The sequence below is a fragment of the Manis pentadactyla genome, chromosome 6, assembly GCF_030020395.1.
Source record: "Manis pentadactyla isolate mManPen7 chromosome 6, mManPen7.hap1, whole genome shotgun sequence".
Lineage (NCBI taxonomy): Eukaryota > Metazoa > Chordata > Mammalia > Pholidota > Manidae > Manis > Manis pentadactyla.
The window spans coordinates 157,378,790-157,400,595 of record NC_080024.1 but is presented as its reverse complement, the minus strand read 5'-3'; the positions used below and the strand labels follow the sequence as shown (position 1 = coordinate 157,400,595).

Below are 21,806 nucleotides of genomic sequence, written 5' to 3'. Positions count from 1 at the left end.
TATCCACTTAAAGACTGGAAATCAGGGTCTATCTTTATTTGGACCATGCATCCCTGTCCTAGTACTTTTCCCAGCCCACATGTGAAGAGCAAGGCTTGAACCTGTCAAGCTGGACCGCAGTTCAATTTCTGGCTTGGCCTTCAGCCATCCTCAGAGGGCAGGGACTGCTGCAGTCCCTAGCTGTACCGTGCAGAGAAGGCCCACACATTGCAGGAGGGGCGTTTCATGGAGGGCCCAGCCCCACTCTTTCCTGCACCCCCACCCCTGGACTTAAGAGCAGCACCCCTCAGAAGGCCTGTGCTGCAGCTCTGCCCTTGAGGCCCAGCGGCCACCACATCCCACACGCACTGTCCAGGGCCAGCTCTGTGACCGTGCAGGCTCTCCCGCCGATGGACAAACAGCAGTACAGTTATGTGGGCCCAATACAAATGCATGATTACTCATTTTCTTCTACTCCTTCCGGAAGACCTCCACCAAAGCATAATCGACCTCCCATTTTTTCAGTCCTCATCTGTCTCCCAGTCACCTCCTCCACTCAAATGACCCATGTTCCCCATAAGGATAAAGGTCATCTTCTGCCCCGACTTCACTCTCCCTCCCTGAGCCCCAGCCTAGAAGGATGGATGCTCATCCTCTCGGCACTGCCTTTCCCCCGGGTCCCCTCCCCTTCATTTTCATAGGCCTACACCACATGCCTCTTGCCATTTTCAGGAAGATCATCCTGCCTGTGGCTTCTACTATCTCAAAAATGATAAGGACTCTCAAAAGTACATCTCCAGGCCCTGCTTATGGATCTGACAGAATTGTTTGTATTAACCAACCCAACAAAAGAAAGATTTCAAAAAAGAAACCTATGAATAGTTTTAGATGAGTTAGATCAATAAACCAAAAAAAAAAAAAAAGACTTCAGCAAGGCTGCAGGATAAATGACAAGCACACAAAATCAATTACAGTTCTATATACTAGCAACAAACATACAGAAACCAAAACTTAAAATACCATACCAGTCAGTCACTAAAATAAACACATACTTAAGAACAAATCTAACAGGTACACGACTCACATGCTGAAATCTACAAAATGCTAAACAGGATCAAAATATATCTTAATAAACGGAGAGACATACTGTAAGGTTGGAGGCACCGGAGGGAGGAGTGAGCATGTTGGGCACTGATGACGTGCCAAATTCCCCGGCTGCCCCCTCCCAACCTGAAAAATGTGCCTTGGGCTATCCAATCCTTGCACCGCTGTAAATCTAAGCTCTGCCTCCCCCTACCTTCTTTAAAAACTCCCTGCCTATCTGGTTGCGCACGACTTCTCCAGCCTGTGTTTCAGACTGGTGAACCTCGCCCAGGATTGCGCTCAAATAAACTGCCTGGCCCTTTGTTGCCTCTCGTCACCTGCTTATTTCGGTTAGAATTTATCTTACACATACCAAGTCCATGATCTAGAAGATTCAACACAGTAAAGACATCAGTTCCCACAAATTAATATAAACACAATCCCTAGAAAAATCCCTTAAAGGATTTTGTAGGTTGGACAAGATTTAGCAAAGGGCATATAGGAATCACCTGCACTGCTCTTGCAACTTCTCTATAAGTTTGAACTTATTTCAAGATAAAAGTGAATTTATTTCACACTTGATTTTATTTTAAGATAAAAGTTTAAAGTTTCAAGGAAAGATGCCACCAAAAGTTTGGCTCTTTGAAAAGAATAAAACTGATAATCTCCTATCAAGATAAATGGAAGATAGGGGAGAGCGAGCGAGCAATCATCGCCACCAAGAATAAAAGGCACTTCCCAGCAGCACCTCACACATTCACTCAGCTGCAGAATTTAAAGATGAGCCTGGAAAGCACAAAGCGTCACGGCTGACTCAGGGAAAGAGACCATCTGCGCAGTCCTCACCTGGTGAAAAAATTACCTCCAGAATTAAATATATACCCACAAAGAACCCCAGGAATACTGGCTACTTAACCTAGGAAATTTTTTTAAAAAGCCGTAGACATCGATGTTAAATTAGTATCACAAGTCAGATCTCTAAAATACTATTTAGCCATGAAATGCCTTCTTCATATGAAAAGCTTACAATACACAAGGCAGACAGAACCTATTTTAACTGGAAGCTGAAAGGGGCAGTGAGCCTAAATCCCCCTCAACCACACCTCCTGACTATGCTGCCAGGCTCTGAGAGACTCTTCAGAATCCCTGGAGTCCAGGGAACACAAATACCACTTCAAAGTTATAAAAACATCCTTTTGCAAACTTCTAAAGCAATAGTGAGGACAATAAACAAGGTATTTTTTGTATTTACTTATTTCCTTTTATTGACAATAGATGTTAAGTTCACGACTAACAACAACCCTGAACAGCAGAAGACTAAAAGCTGAAACTTCTTTGACATGCTCTGCTCAAGTCACATGGCATGGATCAGCTGCAACCCTGTCCTGCCTGTCCCTGGGGCTGCCAGTGCAGTCGACAGCAGTGTTCTGGACACACAGTGTGCCTGCATGTACCAGAGTCTGGGGTCAAAGTGACCAAGTTTAATACACGTCGCATGGAGCATCAGTTTATCTCAACCACCAGTGGCCTTGTTTAAAATATGAGGTATTCTTACCTTCATTTTCTTCTGATCAAATTAACTGAAGAATCTTATTCCAAGACAAAGCATTAAAGTCTAATAATATACCTAGCTATAGTGCTATGATACTGTAATTCACAACAAGAAGGTCCATCTCTAACAATAACAAAGGTCCACATCTATCTTGCTGGATCAGAGTGTAATTATACACGAAAGAGGAGGGAACAGTTTATAAATGCTAATACTGTGACCAGAATTAATTCTACCTGCACTGTTTACAAAATCACTACTTTTCTCCACCATACAAACATTAAAACATCTCATAAAAATTTGAACCTAACTTTCCGTGCCTTTCAGATTAGCACTGCTCAGTATTGACTGTTATTAATGCTCTCTATGATGCCATTTAGAAGTTCCTTCTTTACTTGGATATTAAAACAATCGTCAGGAGCTACGCTTATGAGTAACCATGTCACCTCAGTGCACAGGAAATGAGGCAGCCACGGAACAAACCTGGTGCACAGGAGCTTCCATCCTCCACAAACCAACCACTCCAGTCCTCGTCTCCTGCGAGTGACCCTGGCTCGGGGTAACGTGTGGTAGTCACTTTCATCATCCTCAAAGCCTTCTTCCGACATCATCAGTGGCATCTCATCCAGAGGGGCAGACTCACCTTCCAGCTGGTACCTGGGTGAAGAGAACAGAGCACTGAGGCCGGCCGGGCAGTGTTCCGTGTCGCCGAAGCAAGAGCTGGCCCGTTCTGCCCATCACACTTTCCTCTTATCCTCAGAGGAAGCTGCCTTTACTGGTGGCAAGCCATTCTAAGTAACTGCATGGTGATGTAACATTCTTTCGCAAGAACTGACTTAGCCAGGGTAGGCAGGGAAGGGAAGGCTGCCCAAGGAGGCCAATGCTGCCCTGCCGGGAGCAGAACCCTCCACATGCAGCCGTCAGTGTGAGCAGGCAGCTCAGCAGCGCCAAACACCATGTGCAATCCAGGGAGCGGTATGTGTATGTGCGCACACAGCGTACACGGGCATGTGAGGGGGCTGTGAACATGTGCGTGTATGGAGTGACAGTGCCACGCAGTATTTTGTCTCCTAAGATTCTTTGAAAAGGTCAAAAGGCAAGATTCCCAAAGCCTCTGTTCTCATGGATTTTACTCTTGAAATAAGTGTCTGGTTGCCAAGAATCTAAACGTGTAATTCAATGATGGAAAAAAAGTCCTCGGACAAGAAGGTCAATGCTACCCTGCCACCTAAGCTTCTCTATCATCTTTCAGTATCTGGTAACTAAACAATACCCCAGCAAGTGGATTTATCCTCTACTGCTGGACAGGGAAGACATTTATAATTTTCCATTAAATAATTTCGGTGAAAATATCTGTGCACAGAACTTTCCCCATATTTTTACATGAATTCTTTAAAAGATTTCCAGACCTAGAATTGTTTATATAAAGTCATAAGCTCTAAAATATTTGATACATTATTGCCAATTTTCAAATTTAAGCTTCCACCCATGCAAGTGCCATGAATAGCAAAAACACTGGAAGCAACTTTACCTTACCCTCATCAGATCCGTGCTGTATCATTACCCCTTACTTAAATGTAGGAGGGGAAGAAAACTACATCTTGTCATTGTTGCTTATTCACTTAGGTGTCACTCCGGGTCCCATGCTACTTACAAACTGTGGCCAAGACTCCCCCACAGTACAGAAAACTCCATTTGCTGGGCTTTCCCGGATGTGCCCACCCCCGGCGCCCCTGCTGTTGGTGGGCACTGCCCCCCGCGGCCTCCTCTCAGTGAGTCTCCTCCTGAAGGCGTGCTTCATCCCCGGTCAGGAGCTCGATGGGCCCCTCCAGCTCACACCACCACTGCGACTGGTCTCATTAGTGACGGGCTCACAAAGCTGAGCAGGTCTCACTAGGTAGCCCTACTTATTTTTGCCCATAAACTCCATTATTTTCAGTGAGTCCATCTCTTCCACACTGATTTGTAATGCCTTGTAAGGGTATTAGAGGAATTTGGGGAATTTTTCCCTTGGCTTCACTGATATCAATACAATTTAAATGTCTTCAAAATGCAACCTAGTATCTTGATGTAACTTATCCCCTTACAATTCATGTTCAAAGTTGTCTCTGCTTCTTTCCAAAGGCTGATTTTTTTTTTCCTATTGAACTTCTAAGTCATTCCATAGAGTTCCAAAGCCAGCCAAGAAAAAAAATCCTGTTAGAATTTTAATAATTATATTGAACTTATAAAGGAGATTAAGGAAGAACTGATTGAGTGGGCACTACACAGCTTCACTGTAAAGTTCTTATACTCTTCAAGTTTTATGTCTACATTTTAAAACTATCCTTAAATAATGTATAATTTCAATAATGTTATCATAAATGGCATCTCTTTTTTTTCCAATGTGCTTTGTAATTTGATAATGCTAACTTACAGGGACCATACTTATCTTGCGTATTATGACTTTCTGTCATCTACCTATTCCCCACTGGGGCTGAACAAGTCTCTCAGAGGCACTGACTGGCTGACAGCCCCATCCATGGAGGAAGCAGCCCCAGAGCAGGTGGGGCAGGGTGAGCTGTCTGCCCAGGGCACACCCCCCACTACCACAGACTGCACCTGCTCTTTGCAGCCTCCCGGGCAGCTAACCCACTGGCTACCCCAAAAGGCGGCCAAACACAGTTAGCTGAGTAAAACTCTTTAATACATTTTGCATTTATTAGTTAATAATTTACTTATAATTTAATCAATATTTATTTGTTCTATTATAGCTTATACAAAAGGAAACTCGTCCTTGAAATTTTGTAAAGTTTATCTGTGAACCGTCTGGGTCTAGAGCCTTTTGAACACATCACTCTGAGCTCTTTTTACTTACTGCAGTAGGCAGAATAACAGAGTGGTCCTCTTCTTGTTCCCTGGTGTTAAGCTGTGAATATGTTAAGTTACCCAGCAAATGGGAATTAGGGTTGTTAATCAGCTGACCTGGAGATTAAGAGAGAATCCTGAACAAACCAAGTGGTCCCAAAGTAATCACATAGGCCCTTAAAAGTGGAAGTGGAGAGCAAAAGAATGGGTTTCAGAAAGACATGCCAGTGAAGAGGCATGAGATGGCAGCAGGAGGACTCAGGGCACAGCTGCTGGCTCCAGGGTGTGGGGGCCACATGCGAGCAGCAGGGAGACACCTTTAGAGCTCAGGGGGGCCTCTATCCTACAGCCAGCAAGGAAACAGGACTCAACTCTACAACCACATGAAACTGGATTCTGTATGAATGAGCACAGAAATGATTCTCCCGAAAGGCCGACAGAAAGGAATACAGTCTGCGGACACCTCGAGTTTAGCCCCGCAAGACTATACAGTTCTGACCTACAGAACTGGAAGAGAAATTTGTTTTAAACCACTAAATCTGTGATAACTGTACAACAGCAATAAGAAACTAATATAATTACAGAGCAATTAATGATATGATTTCATTTTCTTTGTATTCTGAGTCAGTGTGATAATCCTATTTGTAAGAGCGTTCCCAGAGCCCTCAGAGCCCCCACGTAAGTGGCAGCGAACGGCGTTCTGTCCCAGGGACTGGAAGTGTGCTGAGAGCCCTGAGCCATGGCTCTCCCAGGCGCTCCGGGGGTTCAGGGCAGAGAGAGTCAGGCATGGCGGGAACTGACACTCAGCAGGGCCAGAGGCTCATTGGACAAACACCTACTGACCACAGGGAGCTAGCACAACCACTCACCTTCGCGCTGTCAGTCAGAAGAATAAGCCTAAGTAGATGGTGAGTGAATCCTAGCAAACACTAACTACCCAAGATCTTTCCTCCCCTCAGGATAATTTAACATTAGAAGTACCCACCCTGGGACCTCTGAAAGCACTGAAGTACAAAAAGTACATTATGCTGAGGACCCTAAGGAGATCAGTTCCCAAAATCATTGCAGGAATGTGAACAAAGGTGCTGAAAGTCACAAGAGTATACTGAGCCCATGTCCTCAGGTGCGTGTTTGCTGAACACCAAGCACAGGTGCCTGCAATGAGAATATGACGAACACAGCCTCCAACTCATGGGCTCAGTCATTATGCATAAATTTAAAATGACAGCAGTGTACAACTGACAGGAGAGTACCTAGTCCTACAAGGCGGTGGCAGCTCAAAGCTAAAGGGGAAGGAGGAACGCAGCCCAATGGGTATTCCAGGCTAAGGCAGAGGGTGTGTGCAGAATGACCACAGTGTCCTGGGAGGGAAGAAAAGCCCCAGGGAGCCCAGTGCAGGCGACAGGATCAGGTACCTCATGAGCCTGGAGAGACAGTAGGAACTTGGCAGTGAAGGGCCTCAAAAATCAAATGAAGGACACCTGTTCCAGGCAAGGCACGAATACGGACTCACAGTGCACTCCAGCTGCCCTGCAGACCTGGCCAGGGCAGAGGCCAAGGCCAGTGGGGAGGCCACTTAAGGACTTCAGTGCAGAGATGGGCTTGGGCTGAAGAACTGGTGTGAAAACAGAGATGTGAGTGAATACAGGACCGGTATTTAAGAGCTAGAGCAGACAGAAAAGGTGGTAAACTTGCTATGTGCCCAGAGGACACAAGGGTCTACTAAGGACTACTGGTCTGCACAGGAGGGTGGACAGCAGGACCGCTCAGCAGAACAGAAAACACCAGGGGGAGGAGGCTTCCAGCAGGAGGGGGGTAAGGTTAGGTTTGGTTTCATTAGCTTTCAGCTTGAGGTCTGTGAAACATGCACTAAAGCAGCTGGAAAAAAGCAGGCCTGGCTCTCCACGGCCAGGAAGGAGCTGGGCGTCTGGTGGTGGCGAGGGAAGCTGGCCAGCTGAAGGGCAGGTGGCCTGCTGCCCTCATCCCCAGGGGCCCCGTGCAGCTGTGTGGGGAGTTCAGACCCTGCCCTGCCTGGTCGGGACACACACCAACCTAGCCAAGCCACACCACACTTGTCTACATGATTCCGGAAACGAGAGAGGAGGGCAGCAGCCTTCGACAAGATACCTGAAGCTATTGTGTCCTACAATTAGGGCTGGTGGAGGTCCACACCACCATGTGCAGGAGGAAATCCAGAAAACCAGTCTTCAGAAAAGGGAAGAATGAAACAGACATACATACCTAAAATGAAAAAAAATGTTTTATGTAAAGATGGAAGATTGGATATATGATTCACTTTCAATTAAAAAAAATGTTTTTTTTTTAAAGCTTAAATCTGCAAGAACAGAAAACAAAAGAGGAGATAACAAGAGAATGTGGAAAGCCAGGAAGCCGATGGAAGATGGTTGAATAGCTAAACAGATCCAAGAGAGCAGAATCTGAAGTGGGCAGTGAGGAAGCCAGAGAACCGATCGACTGGAGCCTCAGGATCCCAGAAGGGCTTGTCCCTCCGGAAGTGGGTGTCAAGGGATGTTAGAATAAGGACTGCCTGACTGGACACTATTAGAGAAGCATCTGGATCCTCAGATTACCTCGCCTCCCAGCCAACTAGGCAACTGCCCCTGCCCTCCTCCAGAGAAAAGGAAGGGGGGCTGGAAGAGAAGCCAGGGCGAGACTTGTGCCTGAAACAGAGAGGACCGAGTGAAGGAACCGTGACCGGGCGGGCCAACCAGATCTCTCTTCAGGGCCACCCACTAAAGTGTTTTTTCAAAGTTGAGAAGAGGAGGGGGAGGGAAGAATGAAAAGGAACCAGCAACAAAAATTCACTGAAAGCTTAGACTATCAGGCATTAATCTAAGCACTTCACATATATTCATTTAATTCCTAGTTTTAAGCAATTAACATAGGAAACTTTACTATAAAAAAAAAAGAATACTCAAATGTCCATAAACAAATGAGGTCTATCCATACAATGGGATATTATGCCTTAAGAAGAAAGGAAATTCTGCCGCCTGATACAGCATGGACCTTGAAAAGATTATGCTAAGTGAAATAAGCCGATACAAAGACAAACATTCAATGATTCTGGAGTAGTCAAGTCACAGAAACCGGGTAGAGCGAGGAGCTGGCAGGCACTGGGGAAGGAATGGGGAGCTACGGTCCACCGGGCGCAGTTTCTGTTCGGGAAGACAAGTGCTCTGTGGCGGCCACGGGGTGGCTGCCCAGGATGCCAATGTGCTTAGTGCCATACCATGTGCTCAGACTGGGTCACAATGGCAAATACTTTACCATCACTGAAAAGAAAAAAAAAGAAAAAAATTTCTGTGGGTATCGTTCATGACACCCTGCTCCCCAGCAGGCAGTAACTGCTGGAGGATGCATACCCCTCATCATTACCCACTTCTCCGACATGCCCACGCCAGGGGTCTCCTGGTACTTAGCATGAGGGCACTTCCTCTTACCCTCCTGGCTGCCCCAGCTGCCACAGCTCCTGTGCTACACGATATGATTCCCTAGAAAAGCCAGATCCTTACACACAGGGCAAGTTCACTCAAGAGAACGCTCTTCTGGGGAACAGGTTTATCAATCAGACTGAAACCAGAATGGAAAAGAACCCCTGAAAGGAATTCCAGACGAGGAGCCTAGAGAACAGATGGCAAAATCTACTGCGTGCCAGGCATGTCTGTATTCTGCATCATTGAAAATGAATATTTGAAAGCAAGTGAGAAAGTGGGAGAAATATTTACAGCACATGACAAAAAAAGGATTCTTCATACAAATCAAAAATCAACAAAAAAGCAAACATTTCAAATGCCAGATGAGCAAAGACAATTCACAAAAGAAATGCAGCTATATTTACAGAATTATGTTCAGCCACATTAGCAACTCCAACCATTTAATAAACACTTGAGGGCCTACTATGTGCTGGCACTGTCCCAGATACGGCAGGACACAGGCTCACGAAACCCCTGCTCACACACAGTGTGAGTACTGACAGGACAAAAACAAGGAGGAAGAGGCTACTTCAGAAGTGCTGGGGCGACCAGAGAGCAGGTGGTAAGACCAGAAGGAAGCTGAGGCTCAAAAAGCTTCGTGTGGGCAAAAAGCAGCACATCATGGAAGGTCTGGAGAGACCCAAAAGGGGGCTACAAAGCCTCCCTGGCTCCAAAAGGGCAGAGAAAGCCAGCAGGGCTGTGGCGGGCAAGCCCAGGGTAGTGACATGAAGTGCAACCGGACGGGTCAGCAGTGCAGAGTGCCACAGGCTTGGGAGAGCAACTGTAATTCTAAGCGGAAGGGGTGGTCAGTGGAAAGCTGTAAATCTGGGAATAATTTCTGTTTCCAAAAAGGACTTTTACAAAATGCTGTTTTGCCAATGGGTTTCAGCCCTGGACAAGTTCACTATGGATTCAGTTAGACAGAAAAAATGACAGTGGAACGTACTTGGGATGAAAGCATTTATACCCAACTTTATTTCCAAGGAGGCAGGTCAGTCACTAGAATTCCATCCACTCAAAGCGGGTCTGCATGCAGCCAGCCAGTCACTGCCTCCGGGCCTCTCCGCCCCCACAGCCGTCTCAGTCTCTGTCCTCAGTGATGCCACTAGGTCCAGCCTCTGCTCTCCTGCAGGGGCGCAGCCCGAGCACTGGGCGGAGCTCTTTATGTAGAATCAATAACAATGTATTGCCCACTTGTGTGTAGTGAGCTAGCCAACCAGGGCCAGGTAAGAATTCTGGTCATAGGAACCTTCAATTTTTCCACACATGCAAATTAAAACAAGTGAAAAAAATAATTCTTAACATTTGGCTTGACCGACAATTGCTGATAAGAATGTGAACAACTTTTTTGGAGAACAGTGTGTGAAGAAGCATTGAAAACTTTTTTCTTTTTTTTGTAGTGTGAGAAAATAACCATAGGTTCTAATTAGCCAGTGAAAATTTAAAATGTATACAAGATTTGCCTACAAAGACGACCATCACCATGCTGTGCTGTTTAAATGGGACCCAGAAAGAATGGAAAAGCCTTAGTATCAATGATTAGACTGGTTAAATACGATCAAGTGCTCTACTGTCACTAAAAATAGCAAGTTAGAGAAACTTCCGTTGAAAATATGGTAGAAGTCACTTGCTTCTCCCCTACCGCACCAAGCAAAAGGAAACCCGTCTATTAGTCTCCATTTAATTTTCCACAAGCAACTCCAATTTGTATCAATACCATAACAGAACACCCCTACCACAAATGACTAAGTAATTAGATGACGTAGGCACAAAATTATATGATCTGTGAAGAAACAGGCCTAAAACAGAACTAATGGGCTTCCTCTCACAGACTTCTTTCTTCGTACTAAGATCCCAAAATACTCAACTAGAAACTGAATATTTATACAAAATGCAATTAAAATTCAGAACACCACTTAAATTTATTATAATATAGTATACAAAATGAGATTTTTAGTCTTTTTCATTAAGTTCTTTCAGCATGGTGCTGCATTTTAGCAAAAGTCACCATCTTATCAAGTTTAGTGCTAGGAAAGAAGCACAATGGGTCTGGAATATAATGAATATAAGCAACATCATGTTTAGTAACCTCAGCTTCGGAAATGGAGCCTCTGAACTGGCAAGCAATTTATTCCATTTCCAAAGCAATTTTCCTATTGTATTGAAAATTTTACCTCAGTATTTAAAAACAATAAGATGATGAATAATGGATTTTTTCAGAGACAGGATAAGCAGAAAATCGTAAGGGTCTTTGTTGCCTAGTGTCACACACACTTAATTGGTTTGTCACTCAAGAAAAATCAACGTTTCCAGCAATTAAGTATAATTCTGGAAACATTTTTTAAATGAGTAAAAACAATGTGAACAAAGACGACAGAACCGATGATACCAAACCCAAGAGGACTGCCATGCTAAGAAACGAAGACAGCTATCTTAACTGCTCCCAAAGGTTTTAAAAAAATTAGGAATTCTCAACAAAACATGCAAGTGCTGGAAGGCACATAATTTACATGTATCTAAGTAAAGGTAGGTCAGTACAATAACTAGCTTAAACTCACATTTTTATCTAAGTATCTAATAGCTTATTGTTTCCATTTTGATGGGAAACATTTCTGAGAAGTCAACTGATATTAAAGGGAGAGATACATTTAAATTATGCCTAATGCTTCAGCCTTCTTTATCAAAAATAAAACACTTCCAACCTCTGCCAGCATGTTAATAAAGTAGAAAAACAAAGCAGCAAAGTGCTATAAAAAATATGTGTATTTCCTTCATCAAATACAGCTTTCAAGTTCAACTGTGTTACTGAAGAGTCATTAATAAGTAGCAAAACTTATGAACTACCAAGAAATTGGGACTCTTTCCCTCCTACAGCAGCAGAGGAGATAAACTGTTGAACTGTTTTTAAAACATTTTTTTAAGTAACAGTACCAAAGACAAGGGTCAGTTGGGAGATGCCCCCTTCGGAACTGTGTACACAGGAACCTCGAAGCTCGACTCCTCTCTCACAATGTTCTGTAAGAAACCTGAATACCAATTTCTCAACGTGAGAAATTACACCCGCACTATGCACAAATGGAGACAAACTTCTAGAGTTAATGGTCCAATATCTAACCCTGAGTGAGTGCCAATCCAGTCAAGGTGACCATGCAGCAGCTCAGGACACACACTCCAGACCCTCAACTGTGATGTGCCCAATCACCAACTCTGTCTTCATGCTGCCACTGTCACTTGGGAAAAATTCAGTGAAACATTTTTATTCTGCCAAGTGTAAAGAACTTCAAAAACTTGGTGAACTACAAATCCTCTTTAAAGGAAACTCTACAGACCTTAAGAGTATGTCTCTGATTCCAAGAAACCCTGGGCCTAGGCACACTGATAAATGCTACCTTAAGAATTCTTCTGCACCTTAAAAAAGCTTTCAATTGTAAATCATCAAGGTAAAGGCGAAGTTTCAACTTTACAACTTGTAAAATAGTTTTTAGATCATCATAGCTGTAAAATCTTTTAAGATTCAGAGAAAACTGTGTATAGACACCCAGAATGAGAAAACTAGCATTAAAAAAATTTGTGTTGCCTCTACCAAGAAACATACTAATATTTTAGAGACAGCAAGACAATAGCCATCAGTCCTCAGCATGAGTCTCTTTTCAAGTACTCAAGCTTAAGTATTATAATACTGCAAATGCCTCTAGGCAGGGCCCAAAACCACACTAAAAAGAGAAGCAAGGAAAGGTATTAAAAGCCATGGATAAAAAAATGTGCAATGTCATTCATTCTTCATTCCACTGTGAAGATAATTTGAAGGTACCATTTAAAAGACAGAAAATAAAAACATCAAATTGACAAATAACTTTAACTCACTGTGGGTAAAACTAACATTTTTACCAGAGAGTATCTGGCCTGGCTTTGGGGTATTTGCATATCCTCAGGGGTGGAGAGAAGTTCATCTCCACCTCAATGGGTAGTTACCTGGGCAACCAAGGGCGTGTCTGAACCTGAGAGGTTAATGGGAGGGGCTGGCTGTCTTGCTTCTTCAGGAGCAGAGAGAGAGGGCCCTGGACTGCAGTTTGTGAGCAATAAAAGGGTTTTAGACTTTATTTCTCCCTTTGACTGATTTCGGTTTTTAGAGGTATTTTGCCCCAGGATTTCCTCTCCCCAGACTTACACTCACATATTCATAATACAAGAAACTGATACTTCACATGACTTTACAGAAAATAGTCTCAAGAATCACATTCCTGGTGAACTATTCAATACTAGTTGTAATACACAACATTTCATTTACCTAGTAACACACTAAAAAAAAGCGGCATCCTTATCCTTGACAATAAAGAGAACATCATGATACTGGTAAATGCAGATGCCAGGTGTCTTTGGAAGGCGATGAAATGTTCCTACATTGACTTGGTGATGACTGCACTTACCTGTGAATACACCAAAATGGTGAAATAAAAATTTTACACTTTAAATGGAAGGCTGTATGTGAACTGTATCAAGAAAGGTGTTAATGAATGAAAGCAGAAAGAAATAGAGTTAAGAAATAAAACACCAAAGGTAAGCCACTCTCCTCTCAGTTCCAGAGCCACACTGAGTAGACGCCTGCCAACCAGTCCCGGTGAGCACAGCTGTAACCCTGGAGGGGAAGTGTGGAGAAGGGGCAGACCTGGAAGGACCATGGATTCCAGGAGCCGCACAACAATGAGTTCCCAGTGTTCTCCTTTTCATTCATCCTATACTGTGTGCCAGAGAAAACCAAGGGTACAGACCAAGTATACTGTTAAGTTATGTACGTATAATGTAACACCTAAAACTACCCCTAGGAAACACCATAGGTAAATCAAAGTGAAACAAATTCCAAAAAAACATTCAAGTAACCCACAAGATGGCAAGAAAATTAAAACAGAAACATGGAAAACAAACAGTAAAATGGCAGATATAAGTTCTAACTTATCAGTCATTACACTGAACACGTAAGTTCTAAATACATCCATCATACATAGAGACTGCCAGAGTGGGTAAAAAATGTAAACCTGCCAGCCATATGCCAACCACAAGAATCTCACTTCAAATATAAATAAGTTAAAGTTAAAAGGATGGAAAATCATATGCCACACAAACATTAATCACAAGAAAGCAGGAGAAGCCATATTCACGTCAGAAAAAGTAAACTCCAGAGCAAAAGGTTACTAGAGCCAAACAGGGACATTACGTAATGACAAGCATGTCAGTCCATCAGGACACAAAGCAATCCCAAGTGCGTGCATCGCACACTGGACACATGAGACCTATGAAGCAAAATCTGATAAAACTAACGGGAGAAATAACAAAGCCATGACTACAGGCAGAGACTTCAACAACCCAGAGAACAACTAGCCAGTAAACCAGCAGGGACAGAGGAACTTCACACCATTGGCCTCACCCAACAACAGCACAACATGCTTTCTTTTCAAGGGCCTGAGTTCTTCCAATACAGGCCATATCCTCAGTCAGAAAACAAACTGCTCCAAATTTAAAATGCATGAAATCACACAAAACATATTTTTGACCACAAGGAATCACGCCAGAAATTAGGAACAGAAAGAGAGCAGTAATTTTCCAAACACACTCCTAAATAATCCATGGGTCACAGAGGAAGTCTTAAAGGAAATCAAAATACCAACATCTGTGGGACAGATAAATCACCACCGAGAGGGACTTACAGCACTAAATGCTTACATTAAAACAGAGTAAAAGTTTCCAGTCAATAATCTAAGCTCCCACTATAAAAAAGAACAAGAGAATAAAAAACCTAAAGCAAGCAAAGGGAAGGAAAAAATAAAGAGCACAAACCAATGAAATTGAAAACAGAAAGCCACAGAGGAAGTAAATAAAACCAAACGTGGTCTCTGAAAAGATCAAGACCAGTCATCAATAAGCATGAAGTCACAAACCACCACCATCTGAATCAGACACTCAGAGGACAGTAAGGGAATAGCACGAACAAGTGTGCACACACATAGCTGTGGCAACTGACCCGACACAGACCACTCCTCAAGCTACTCAGACTATCACAACTCACCCCATATGAAGCATATTATCTGAATGTCACAGTAATAACTAAAACTGATTTTGAAAATTAAAACACCCAAAAAATAAATCTCCTGGCCCAGATTTCACTGGAATACACACAGTCTTCCAGAAAGTAGAAGAGAAGGGAACACTTCCAAACTCATCTCAGGAGACCAAGTATCAGAAGTAAAATCTGACACTCATTGCCATACTCTTCATGGAATGTGAAGTCTATTGAGATAAGCTTTTAGTCAAGGTTGACCAGTACCCTGGGGAAACAAGGCATTACAGGAGCCTGGCAGGGACATCTAATTCCACCCTGGCTGGGGCAGAGATGATGGAAGGCTTCAGAAGAAAAGTAGTCTTAGGTGGTGTCAGTCAGGAATACGGCCACTGAAAGTGGACATTTACAAAAACCAGAAGAAACAGCTGAAGAGTCCAGAGTAACTGGCTCTGGGGCAGGAGGCTGGGATAAGAGAAGGCTAAACTAGCTATAGAATAACAGCAAATTACCATAAGCCTTTATCACCATTTAACTTTTAAAACTATACATCTTTGTTACCATGATAAAATACAATCAAACTTCACAAAATAATATAGAAGCACAACTTCCTATCAAGATTCATTTCTCCCTGCAACTCTCACCTAGGTCCAACTACAAACCATGGAAACAAAGCAAGAGCCAACCAGCCAAAGCAGAGCCCTGGAATGTGATTCAGAGGGGCAGCAAGAGGAAGAGAACTGGGCTGACTTGGGACCCAGGACTGGAGGAACACCATGACGAACATCTTACACACTCCTAGCCAACTCAAGGAAGGACAGAGGCCCGGTGGTCCTCAACTCCCGACCTGGCAAGAGAAGGCAGATCAGGCAGATCATTCCTCTCCTGGAGGAACTAGAGTACACACCACCATAAGCAAGAGAGGTCACCAAGTGGCCATGGGAAACAGCACCCTTCTGCATGGACCTGAGGCGTCGTGCCCTACCAGGGGACCCCAGAGCATCTGGGCAGCACCAGTTACTTACAGGAACCCTGCCACAACAAGAGGTTAGAGGCTTCAGGAAGCCTCTGTACCCTGCGGGCCTGAGACTCCCCTCTCCCACCAAGGGCAGCCAGGCCAGGAAACTGCGTCTACATGGTCTGAAACTGCCATCCTCTGCCAAGGACACCACAGCATCCAGGGGCACCAGCCAGAGGAACTCAGCTCAGAAGGCCTCTTGGCCACAGTGGTGCTGAGGCTCCTCCCCTGCCCAGACACTCCAGTGCGGCCAGGAGGCACACAGGGAGAGGAGCCAGCCACAACCACTGCCCAGCCAACAAAGCCCCTTCATCCACATGGCTGACATGTCCCTCTCTTACCAAGAGATGCCCCTTCTGAGGAAATACATTCCCCCCTCAACAGCCTATGCAGACACAAGTTAGAACACCAGGAGCACCGCATAAGCCAAGCAGGCCAAAACCCACAACATAAAGTTCCTGAAAATTGCAGACATTGGAACCACAGCCCACAGATGTAGACCAGAATTTATGTGCTTATCTACACAGGATGACCACCAGCTAAAATAAAAGATATAAACAGGACCCATATCTTCCTAACATAGTGGGCAAAATGTTCAGGACACAATTGGGAACCATGCATCATTCCAAAAACCAGAACACTCACAATGAGAATTAGAGAAGATAATCAACTGACACCAAAACTAAGACTGACTCAGATATTGGAATTTAGGACGAGCATTTTAAGGAGCAGACATAAAAATGTTTCAATACTTAGTTACAAATTCTTTGGAAACAAACAGAAATTATAAAACTGAAAAATACAATAGTAAAAAGATCACTGGATAGGGTCAATAGTAGAGTGAAGACTGCAAAAGACAGAATTAGGGAACTTGAGAACAATTCAACAGAATTGACACAATCTGAACAATACAGAGTAAAACCCTAGAGAAACTATGTAACATTAACAAAAAATCCTGGAGAAGTAAAGAGAGTTGGAAATGACGTACTAAAGAAATAATAGCTAAAAACCCAATTTTGGTGAAACAAAGCTCACTGAATACCAAACAATCCAAAAAAATCCAAACCAAGATACATCACAATTAAACTTCTTGAAACTAATGACAAGAGAAAAACTTGAAAGGAGCAGCCAGAGAGAAATGACACATTACGCGTGAAGGAACATCAAGCTGAGTGACAGAGGACTTCTAACTGGAAACTATGAAGGGTGGAAGGAAGTGGAACAAGAGTTTTCAAGCGCTAAGAAAAAAAAATGTCAACCAGGAGTCCTACATACAATAAAACTATCTTTCAGGAATTAAGGAAAAATACATTGTAGGATGAAAAATTTCAAAGAATGGTTATCAAATTCTTCAAACAGAAAGGAGACAAAAAAGGGAGATTCTTGGAACATCAGGAAGAATAACAGAAAAAACAAAAATATGGGCACATACAAACTATCCTTATCATTATGAGTTTATAAATCATATTTGATGACTTAAACAAAGTGGAATACCATATGATGCTCAGGACATGTTATTTAAAGTGGAATGGAGGGAGAAGTTGGGTAAAGGGACAAAAACAGAAGTGAAGTAAGGTTTCCACACTCCACTCCAGGTAATAAAATAGTGATAACCAATACACCATGGTGATGGGTCATATGTATACACTGTAATACCCACAGCAAGGAGTCCATAACTATACAAAGACCTATACCCAAAACACAGTAGAGAGTTTTTTAAAAAAAGGTTCAAATAGCCCAAAGGAATGCAGGAAGAGAAACAGAGGAATGAGAATCAGAAGAAACAGAAGAGGGATAATTCGGTGGGACACTTGAACTCCAACATACGAATAATTTCCTTAATGTAAATGGTCTAGATACACGAAAGACAGAGACTGACAGAGTGCGTAAAACAAAAACATGATTCAATAAGAAACTCACTTCAAGCTCAGCAACACAGATAGGCTGAAAGCTAACACCATGCAAACATTAATACACAAAAAGCAGGAGGGACTACATTATCTAACAAACTTCAAAGTCAAGAAAACTGCCAGAGAAAAAGGACTTTACACAACCATAAAAGAAACAATCCACTCAGAAGACATAGGATGCCAAATGAGAACATACCAAATGACAGAACCTCAAAATATATGAAGCAAAAACTGACACACGCAAATTGATGGGAATTTACTGTGAAATACGTTGCATATTTCCAAATAACAATATCCTAAAATGAACTACTCAGAGTTCATTTACTCTTACTCTCATAGGTAATATTAGGGAGGAAAGGAGAAAAGATACTTCTGGAGAATGTACTTCTGGGCAAACACTAAACGTGGGCACCTTACCAGGTTCTCCTGTCATCTTCAGCAATGCCGTAAGAAAAAAAGAGTATCCCCCATTTCACAACCCACGAAATTAGTGGCCATGATTTAAGTAAGTTACCTAATATCATAAAACTAGCAATCAAGTAAACAGATTTAATTCTGCTCTGTAACACTGTAATATGGACTCCTTCGATTGTATGTTACAGCATCTCAAATGGCCAACAGTTATCCTAAAAATCGAATCCTGAAGCAACTGCATATTGAAATCTGTAGTTTTTTCTTTTATGTATCGAAAATTGTTTCTACAATTCCCCCAGAATAAATTTCCAGTAACTATAAATGACAGTAGTTACCCTTTTCATAAGTTTCTTTTTCTAATTACGGTACCATTTATAAAATGTAGTATTCTCCTCTTTGGGTGAGAAATAAATTAAATATCAGGTAAAACCAAGTAGAGTTTGAGACTTCCATTTTAAAACAAAGGTCTATACGTTTTAATTCTACCAGTGAACTATTGTGGCCCGTTCAACAATTTTACTTCTCTGTGTGTCCGCTTCCCATTTTCCAAAAGCAAAAATTTTTGTCAGCCGAAAGTACTCTGTGAACACGAGTAAGTAAAAACTGTACTTAGTACACAAACTACATGTCCCCACTTGAGCTTTACATTTGTGAAAACAAGTGATTCTCCGTAAATGTGTGTACTTCCAACGCTAAGTAAAAACTGTCACCTCGCGAGGTGCGAGGGCCCGCAGCGCGCCGCGCTCAGACTCCGCGCCCGTCAGGCGGCAGGGCAGCCGCCCGAGCCGGCAGGCGTCCCTCGGGAGTCGGGGGCCGGGCCCGCCGGGGTTCGCGCAGAGCCGGGCCACGCCCGGGCCACGACTCACACCCGCCGGCCCGGGCTGCCGGAGCGACCCGCCCGGCACGGCCCCCCGTCCGGCAGGGCCCCGCGGGCGCGGGCGGGCGCACCGCGGCGGCCCCATCGTTACCTGCTGGGCCACTCGGCCCCCGGCCCGGGACCCGCCGCGCTGTAGTAGGCCGCGCGCTTGCGGCTGGCCGCCGCGCCGCGCACCGGGTACAGAGGGATCTGGTGTGCCATGTTCCGGCCGCCACCTTTCCGCCCCGCCGGGTTCCCTCTCAGTCCACCGCCTTTCCCCGCCCTCTCTCCACGGCTCCCAGGCGGCCGACGCGCCGCCCGCGCGCCCCTCCCGCCCGCCGTATGTCGGGGCCCGATGGCGTCACCGCGCGTCGGGGCCGTACGACAACAGCACGCGCCGAAGGACTGCACGGGCGGTGGCAGCGTTCGGAGGCCCCCGCCTCCGGCGCGTCGGAGCCAGATGGCGTCACGCGCGTGATCGGAGGTAGTGCGGCTGGAGGCCCCGGGAGGGATGCGCCTGCGCATGCGCCTACTCCGCGCGCAGAAAGATGGCTGATGCCCAGCTCACCTGCGCTGGCGACCCAGCGCAACATGGCAGCGTGGGCGCGGTCCGCGTGGCGTCCCCTCCCACTCATCGCCGCGCCTCCGGAATCCGCTCTGCCGGTCTTGATGCCGGGCGGCAGAAGCGGGGCGTGTCCTCAGCCCTGGCCGGGGGTGCCGCCCTCCGGGAGTACCGGCTCCCCGCGTGCGCCACCCCGTGCGACGTCCCCGTGTTCTGCCCGCTACGTAGCTCCCTGCGCTGTGTCCGCGTCCTTGTCACACTCACGCCGTGCTCCTTCGCGGAGCCCCCTCGGTGATGCCCTGGACTTCCCCCGTTCCCCTCCTCTGTGCCCTGTGGTCCCTCTGGTCCCTCCCCCGCGCCACCCCGCCGTGTGCCCCCCGTGTCCCCCAGCCCCGCCACGCAGATTCTGTGCCTTTAATCCTTGCCTCCGGCTCAGTCTTTTCTACGTGCAAACATGCTCAGAGCCCTACACTTAGAAACAGCATGTTCCTAGATTTCAGTATTCCCATAAATGGCCTCAAAGAGTGGTCTAACGATTGAGATTTAAGACTTGAGTTAAGATCTTTGCTCTTTTGTTGTTAGTTTGTGTTTGAGTCTGTCATTACAGCTTAGGAATTTGGTCTGAATTCGTTCCATTTTTCAATTTGAGCTTTTCGTCTGGCCAAACATGTGTCCAGATTTCTCAACTATATTTGTGTATAAGTGAGGTTTTATATCCCAAGATCCAAGATGCTAAAGATCCAATTGTGTTCACGAGGTCTTCCTCCTACCACAGCCCCAGTAGGTGGTCGTTTTCCTAAAGTATGCAGGGAGGGGAAAGACGTGTGCCCTGCTCAGGCACCCCTTACCACACTGTCACTTCCCAGGATGCTCCCACTAAAAGCACCTGCAGAGGCCAGAACACCTGCCACCCCTAACACCCAGACATATGTCCTCTTTGGGATGTCCTCAAACCGCTGGTTTGGCCTCTTCAGCCAATCAAGGGCTGCCCAAAGCACCTGAAGACCAGTTAGAAAGTCTCCCCACCTCCAGACAGCTCATCTTGCCAGTCAGACACTGTTTCCTCTTTTTACTCCAAAAAGCTCACTTTCCTCCTTTATGGACTCCATCTTTCTTGGAGATTCGTTTTTCACAACCTGCCCACTTTAAGTAAAAAGTCGTTAAGTCTTTTTTCCCAAATCCTGACCTCTCTGGGATCCATTTCTGTGTGCTACTTCAGTTTAGCAAAGATTCTTCATTCCATTTTATGCCAAGGTGATAGGTGTTGTGGGATTATGGATGTAAGTAAAACACAGTATCTGCCCTGTGGAAGGCTTTATCTGGGTAGGGAGACACATCTGCACACTGCTTGCTGATTGCCTCTTAGCACACAGTGAAATACTGGCAGTGATATAAGCATTTAGGACGTTAGCAGGAGCAAGGGGCACTAGAGCCATTCTTTCAAGACAGCTCAATTGAGTAGCTGATACAGATGTGTGTGGGAATAAAAAATCAAAGGGGTTCGAAAGACTACCAGAGGCAGTGATAGCGGAACCCACACCGCCCCCTGACTGAGACTGGAAATGGTAAGAGCTCTCCTGGGGTCAGCCCTGAGGCTAGGCTCTGGAAGCCAGGCCACCAGAAGGGGCAAGGCCATAGAGCAGGGCTCAGCACACCGGCTCGCAGGTAAGACCTGCCTGTCACCTCATTGGTAAAGAAAATCGTTTTGGACACAGCCACAGTGATCTGCTGACATATCTGTGGCTGCTCGGGATGTACAGTGGTGGAATGGAGCAGGCGCCATGAAGGTCGTATGGCCACAGAGCCTATTTACTGCCTGGCCCTTTACCAAGAAAGTTTTCCGCCTCCGCTGCAGAGTCCCACAGCCTCACTGACACCAAGGGGCAAGAGGGGGTGAAGACTGTGCAGGTGAATACCATTTCTATGCACAGAAAGTCCTACTGGACAGCACCTCCTTACAGCAATCACTAAACAAATAATGAAGGTATGTATAGCTACCAAGTTACTAGACAGGGAAATGGAATAATAAAAAATTTTATTAA

The 21,806-nt window shown here is 44.9% G+C and overlaps 1 protein-coding gene across 8 annotated transcripts in view; it reads right to left on the bottom strand.

Moving 5' to 3' along the window:
* ATP9B (ATPase phospholipid transporting 9B (putative)) overlaps nucleotides 1–19,742 on the bottom strand; it is a 220,758-nt gene extending 201,016 nt beyond the window's left edge. For all 8 annotated transcript variants that reach the window (XR_008998392.1, XM_057504303.1, XM_057504304.1 and 5 more), the window contains exons 1-2: nucleotides 19,315–19,742; nucleotides 3,095–3,268 (exon numbers count right to left, since the gene is read on the bottom strand). Coding sequence is in view for 7 of the 8 variants with exons in the window: in XM_057504303.1 (XP_057360286.1) it covers nucleotides 3,095–3,268; nucleotides 19,315–19,727 (587 nt within the window). In the remaining variant the exon portion in view is untranslated. The remainder of the gene's footprint in view (nucleotides 1–3,094; nucleotides 3,269–19,314) is intronic.
* Nucleotides 19,743–21,806: the final 2,064 nt, after the last annotated feature.